This window comes from Anolis carolinensis, chromosome 2 (assembly GCF_035594765.1).
Source record: "Anolis carolinensis isolate JA03-04 chromosome 2, rAnoCar3.1.pri, whole genome shotgun sequence".
Taxonomy (NCBI): domain Eukaryota; kingdom Metazoa; phylum Chordata; class Lepidosauria; order Squamata; family Dactyloidae; genus Anolis; species Anolis carolinensis.
This window is the reverse complement of record NC_085842.1, coordinates 247,468,707-247,475,708: the sequence shown is the minus strand read 5'-3', so window position 1 is coordinate 247,475,708 and position 7,002 is coordinate 247,468,707. Positions and strand designations below refer to the sequence as shown.

The 7,002-nt window shown below is 50.8% G+C and overlaps 1 protein-coding gene across 1 annotated transcript; it reads right to left on the bottom strand.

The window, feature by feature from the left end:
• Positions 1–3,921: 3,921 nt before the first annotated feature.
• On the bottom strand, positions 3,922–6,595 carry foxb2 (forkhead box B2). The gene has a single exon (XM_003216528.4). It carries the CDS (start codon positions 4,818–4,820, stop codon positions 3,957–3,959), a length of 864 nt encoding a protein of 287 aa, XP_003216576.1. The 5' UTR covers positions 4,821–6,595; the 3' UTR covers positions 3,922–3,956.
• Positions 6,596–7,002: the final 407 nt, after the last annotated feature.

Sequence of the window (7,002 nt, the reverse complement as noted above, 5' to 3'; positions counted from 1 at the left end):
AAGATTGAAACAAAAACAGGACAAGGAGAGGATAATACAGGTCTTGCACGTTTACACAACCATATGACACCACATGCGCAAACCTCACTACACGTCTTACTCCAGTTAATAGTCTCTGTCATTTCACAGGGCATTTCCCCCTCCCCAATTGCAAGAGGATCTTCGGTTTCAAATCCCTTCTCCCAACTTGATCTCTCGCACTCCTTCCGTTTTTAGTCCCCTGCTGCTTGTTATTGTCAATGCTAATAGCTTTGGTTTGCCTATTGGGGGTGGGTGGGTTGAGAGCTGGTATAATACCAAAACATTTCTATGAAGTGTTTTTTTAATCTTCCCAATCCACAACCTACACTTTAGTGGAAAATTCCACTCACAATTTGTTTTAGTTCTGCAGAAATCCGATTCCAGAGGAATCCCCAAATTTACTATCATCTTAATTTACTAGTTGAGTTTTATGGTGCGTTCTGCTTTATAGCTTTGTTGCTAGGAAGGTATTTTAATATGTTGTCGAAGGCTTTCATGGCCGGAATCACTGTGAGGGTTGCTGTGAGTTTTCCGGGCTGTATGGCCATGTCCCAGAAGCATTCTCTCCTGACGTTTCGCCCACATCTATGGCAGGCATCCTCAGAGGTTGTGAGGTATATTGGAAACTAGACAAGGGAGGTTTATATATCTGTGAAAGGTCAAGGGTGAGAGAAAGGACTCTTGTCTGTTGGGGGCAAGTGTGAATGTTGTAATTAATAATCACCTTGATTAACATGAACACTAAAATCAGGACAGCAAGTAAAGAACAACACTCTGAAAACAGGGTGATTCCAGACATAAATCAATCAGGGTCAGCTAACACCTCCCAACAAAGGATGCCCTCAGGCAAGAAGCAGCCAGGCCTTGAAGCTGTAAGGCTATTGAATGCTAATCAAGGTGATCAATTGCAACATTCACACTTGCTTCAAGCAGGCAAGAGTTCTTTCTCCCACCCTGGACTTTCCGCAGATTTGTAAACCCCACTTGACTAGTTTTCAACAGACCTCATAACCTCTGAGGATGCCTGCCATAGATGCAGGCGAAACGTCAGGAAGTAATGCATCTGGAACATGGCCATAAAGTCCGGAAAACTCACAGCAACCCAAGCTAGTTTAAGATTACAAAGCCATCTCCATTGGCCACTTGTTACACTTGATCTATTCTTAGCAGTTTGGGATTCTGGCTGTCATAGGGTGCATCTACACTGTGGAATTAATGCAGTTTGATACCACTTAAAGTGCCATGCTATGGAATCACGGAAGCTGTTGGTTTATAATGTATGTAGCCTTCTCTGCCTCAACAAACTAGACATCACATTGAGCCATGGCTGTTTAAGTGGTGTCAAACTGCATTGGTTAAACCCTTAAAGTCCAAAACACCTGGAGGGCCCAAGTTTGCCCATGCCTGAGTTAAAAAGTGTGGCGCCTTCCTCGACATAAACTTCCCTGAAAAGACCAATTGAATTTCTTTCGCTCTGGAATCAAAGCTTGGACTGTGAAACAATATATTGACTAACAGGAATGATTTCCACGCGAGTGGCAAAGGGGCCATGGAGTGGACACCCTGGATTGAGACACATTTCCTCTACTTTGCCTGACTCTTTAATGCGATTTTAAGGGGGCATTTTTAAGCCGGACTTTCCGCTACACTGACCACTTCATGCCCTTCGAGGCGCCCGCGGGGCAACAAACTCCAAAAGCGAGCAAGCCCTTAATGCGCGTCAGCGTCCTATGGTTTGTATAAACACCACCCGGTGTTGCAAAGGATTCATTTTGTAATCACGGGCATAGCAGAACCAGTTTGAAACTGCATTAAATGGTCAGGTAGATGGGACCTGACGAGGGGTTGGTACCGGGACCCTTCAACAAATGCTGACCTGAACCCGCTCACACCCGAATCATGTCCAGAGAGAGGTTCAACTCCTTCCCAGGAAGAGCCAGAAGGAGGAGGAAAGCAACAGGTGGCAAGGAAATGCCTATAAACAAACCTTGTGCTGCAAGAGTCTGCTTCCCCCCAGTCCTCCTTATACCGGATAGCCGGAGGCATTAAAGTTGAGTCTTTTTTGGGAGGATGTCTGTCCTTTTTGGTGCAATCTCTTCTGTCAATTCAGGGAGCTTGTACAGAGTAGAGTTTGGGCAGTTGGTCCCCATTTTAACTGCCACGGCTCAGTGCTATGGAACCATAAGAATATGTGTTGTCGAAGGCTTTCATGGACGGGATCACAGAGTTGTTGTGAGATTTCCGGGCTGTATGACAACAACTTCCATGAGAATAGTTTTGCAACTCTATTGTCCAAGGCTTTCAGGCTTTCACTGGGGTGTTGTGTGGTTCCCGGGCTGTATGGTCATGTTCCAGAAGCATTCTCTCCTGACGTTTCGCCCACATCTATGGCAGGCATCCTCAGAGGTTGTTAAGGCTGTTGGAAATTTGGCAAGTGGGATTTATATATCTGTGGAATGAATCAACCTGGACACAGCATATTATTTGAAACTTTATAAATCCACAAGTGTGTGGACAATTTCAACAGAAAGGAGGAAACCACGAAAATGATCAAAATCTGGCTACTAGTATTTTTATTTTTATTTTTTTAAAAAAACAACAACTCTAAAATCAGGACAGTATATAAAGAACAACACTCTGAAAACAGAGGAATTCCAGACAGGAAACAATCAGGGCCAGTTAACACCTCCCAACAAAGGATTCCCTCAGGCAGAATATGCGAGGCTATTAAATGCTAATCATGGTGATTAATTGCAACATTCATACTTGCCTCAAACAGACAAGAGTTCTTACTCCCAACCTGGACTTTCCACAGATATATAAACCCCACTTTCCTAGTTTACAACAGACCTCATAGCTCTGAGGATGCCTGCTATAGATGTGGGCGAAACGTCAGGAGAGAATGCTTCTGGAACACGGCCATACAGTCCGAAAAACTCACAGCAACCTAGCGATTCCTGCCATGAAAGCCTTCAACAACACAGAGTTCGAATTCCTTCCCAGGAAGAGCCTGAAGACGGAGGAAAGCAACGGGTGGCAAGGAAATGCCCATCAACTTTCTGCTTTTCCCCAGTCCTTTTAATATCGGACAGCTGAAGGTGTTAAAGTTGAGTCTTTTTGGGGGGGGAGGGGGAGGGAGTCTGTCCTTTTTTGTATGCAATCCCTTCTATTAATTCAGGGAGCGTGTACAGAGTAGAGTTTGGGCAGTTGGTCCCCATTTTAACTGCCATGCCTCATTTTTTTTCCAGTGTCAGTAGCGACTTAGGAAACTGCAAATCTCTTTCTGGTGTGAGAGAATTGGCCATCTGCAAGGACGTTACCCAAGGGACGCCCCGGATGTTTGATGTTTTACCATCCTGAGGGAGGCTTCTCTCATGTCGGGAACATGGGGACCTAGAGCTGACAGACAGGAGGTCCCTGGATTCCAACTGCCGACCTTTCGGTCAGCAGTCCTGCCGGCACAAGGGATTAACCCCATTGCGCCACCGGGGGCTCCAACACGGCTCAATGCTCTGGAACCATAAGAGTAGTTTCGCAACTGTATTGAAGGAGACTTTCGTGGGTGTTGTGTGGCTGTGTTCTATAAGCATTTTCTCTTGTCGCTTGAAGGACCGGAAACCACACAACACCCCAGTTCCAGTTTTGCAAGTGCTGTTGCCTCGCCAAAGTACAAATCCTACTACTAGCTGACAGAACTGAGCCGTGGCAAAAACGGTTTTCATTCTACAACAGGCATGGGCAAATTTGGGTCCTGCCTCCAGGAGTTTTGGACTTCAACTCCCATTCCTAACAGCCTCAGGCCCCTTCCTTTCCCCCCTCAGCCGCTTAAGCGGGCCTGAGGCTGTTAGGAATGGGAGTTGAAGTCCAAAACACCTAGAGGCAGGGGCCAAGTTTGCCCATGCCCGTCCTACAGCGTGGCTCCATCCCTGTCAATCTCAGGAGAGCGCCAAAGCCGGACGCAGGGGGGCCTTGCCTTCGGAGCCAGGTTTCCCGGGAGAGGCTTCGAGGAGGCCGAGCGGGTGGGCGGCGAGGGCGGCGAGAGGGGCGGCCTTGATGGGCACCGGGATGGCCGGCAGGGCTTGGGCGGGAGGGGCGGCCTTAAAGGGCCCGTAGTCGGCCAGGGGCAAAGCCTCCATGACGCCCACGTGGGGCCACACCGAGCCCACCACGGCGCCCAGCTGCTGCCCGCTCACCGGGTACCCGAGGTGGTGCATCACCGAGGCCAGAGGCAGGCCTCCTCCTCCCCCTCCTCCTCCGCCCTTGCAGTCGCGCCCGATCAGGTTCTCGATGGCGAAGGGGTGCTTGAACCCGGCGCTGTAGGGCGGGAAGGGCGCCTTGGGAGCGTGCAAAGGCCCGGTGGGAGGCTGAGGGTGATGGTGGGGGTGGAAGTAGTGTCCCAGGTGTGGGTGCAGCGGGGCCCCTTGAAGCGCTTTCCCCGCCCCCGCGGGGTGGGCCTCCTGCCTGGGCACCTTGAAGCGCTTTCGCCTCCGGAGGAAGCTCCCGTTCTCGAACATGTCCCCGCAGTCCGGGTGCAGCGCCCAGAAGCTGCCTTTGCCCGGCTGGTCCGGCCGCCGCGGGATCTTGATGAAGCAGTCGTTGAAGGAGAGGTTGTGGCGGAGCGAGTTCTGCCAGCGCTGCGTGTGCTCCCGGTAGTAAGGGAAGCGCTCCATGATGAACTTGTAGATGTCGCTCAGCGGCAGCATCTTCTCCGCCGAGTGCTGGATGGCCATGGCCGTCAAGGAGATGTACGAGTAGGGGGGCTTCTGGTCGCTGTAGGAGCTCTTGCCCGGGCGAGGCATGGCCAAGGAAGGTGGAGAGCGGCGGGAAGGAGAGCCCGCCTCAACATCAGCCTCTCACGCTCACACCTAGGACCTCATCACACTACAACTTGGATCCACTTTAAATCCCCTTTAAATCCACTTTAGAGAGGAGGCTTTCAACAGCTCAGCCAGACAGGTCCTGGGCCTCACCAAACTACAAACCCCAGAATTCCGCAGGAAATTTAAAGTGGATAAATGCTCTAGTGTAATGAGGCCCATTGAGCGGGCCCCGGAATCATTAGGAAGAACTTCCCGACAGTGAGAGCTGCCTCTGAGTCTGAGGGTCTTCTTCTCTGGAGGTTTCAAACAGAGGCTGGGTGGACACCCAAGAGGTCCCACCTTAACATTGAGGAGCCTGCAAGCTGAACATTAGGAAGAACTTTCCGACAGTGAGAGCTACCTTCGAACCTGGGGAGTCTCCTTCTCTGGAGGTTTTCAAGACACCCAGCAATGGACTCCAATGACAGGAAAAGAGGTCCCACCTTAACACCGAGGAGCCCACAAGCTGGTTTTCTGCCGCTCTAGAAGCCAGCAATGAGTTCTGATTGCAGGAAAAGAAAGTCCACCACAACACTGGCATGCCACATTGAGGAGGCCCAAGAGTTTCGAAGCCAGGACAGGCACCAATGGGTTCAAATTGCAGGTAAAGAGACCTCACCTAAACATTAATGAGAACTTCCTGACCGTAAAGAGATGGAATATGCTCCCTCGGAGTGTCTCCTTCTGTGGAGGCTTTCAAGCAGAGGCTGGATGGACACCCAAGAAGTCCCACCTTAACATTGAAGAGCCCGCAAGTTGGTTTTCTGCCTCTCTGGAAGCTAGCAATGGGTTCAGATTGCAGAGGAAAGACATCCACCATAACATTGGGATGTCACGTTGAGGAGACGCAAGAGTTTTGAGGCTGAGACAGGAAGCAATGGGTGCAAATTTCAGGTAAAGAGACTTGACTTACACATTTGGAAGAACTTCCCGACAGTAAATCTGAGTCTCCTTCTCCGGAGGTTTTCAAGCAGAGGCTGGATGGATTCCAATAGCACCAACATTCACATTAAAGTGTCACATTGAGGAGCCGGCAAGTTGCTTTTCTGCTGCTCTAGAGACTAGCAATGGGTTCAGATTGCAGGAAAAGAAAGTCCACCGCAAGATTGAGGAGGCGCAAGAGTTTCGAGGCTAGGACAGGAAGCAATAGGTTCAAATTGCAAGGAAAGAGATCTCACCTAAACACTAGGAAGAACTTCCCCACAGTGAGAGCTTCCTTCGAACCTGGGGAGTCTCCTTCTCTGGAGGTTTTCAAGCAGAGGCTGGATGGGCTCCAATGGCACCAACATGTCACATTGAGGAGCCGGCAAGTTGTTTTTCTGCTGCTCTAGAGACTAGCAATGGGTTCCAATTGCAGGGAAAGAAAGTCCACCACAACATTGGGATGCCACCTTGAGTAGGCGCAAGAGTTTCGAGGCCAGGACAGGGAGCAATGGGTTCAAATTGCAGGAAAGGAGATCTCACTTAAGCTTTACGAAGGACTTCCTGACCGTAAAGAGGTGGAATATGCTGTAGTGTCTCCTTCTGGGGAGTTTTGTGTGCGGCGTTGGCCCTTGTGGTCTCTTCCCACTCTACGATGCTATGCATTTAAGGCTCTCCTCCGTCGTAGGGGCAGGTGTGTCCATGGAAGACCCCTCTGGAAAACGCAGCGCTTCAAGGCGGCACTTGCGGGCCAGAGCTGCGACGGGGAAGTTTTCCTCGCGGTGGAGACGCCGCTTCCTTCACAGATCTCCGTGTCCTCTTCTTTCCACCCGGTGACTGCAATGAGAGAAGGCAGAAGGATTTCAGCCCAAAGTCCGATCCATTTTCCCCTTTCCAATGGCTCCTTTGCCTCGCCTGCTTTCTCCTCCTTCCGCTCGTGGAAGCCAAGGCGCTTCGCTTCCCACGCACGCTTTCCTTTGAAGTTGGGACCGCGCTCCGAAGCAGGACTTAACGGGGAGGCAGGCAGGCAGGCGCGCGAGTGGGACCGCCCCCTTCGCCGTGCGCAGACCCCTCCCCCCCCCCCCCATTTCCGCGATGCCAAGGGCGTCCCATGAGCGACGGCCTCACAACTTCGGACGGGGGCGACAACAACACAAACCAAGTCAAGTGAACCAAGATCCGCCTTGTCTGTTCCCGATCA

Excerpts from the sequence above, each read along its gene's own strand:
- foxb2 (XM_003216528.4), bottom strand. The coding sequence starts at position 4,820 with ATGCCTCGCCCGGGCAAGAGCTCCTACAGCGACCAGAAGCCCCCCTAC.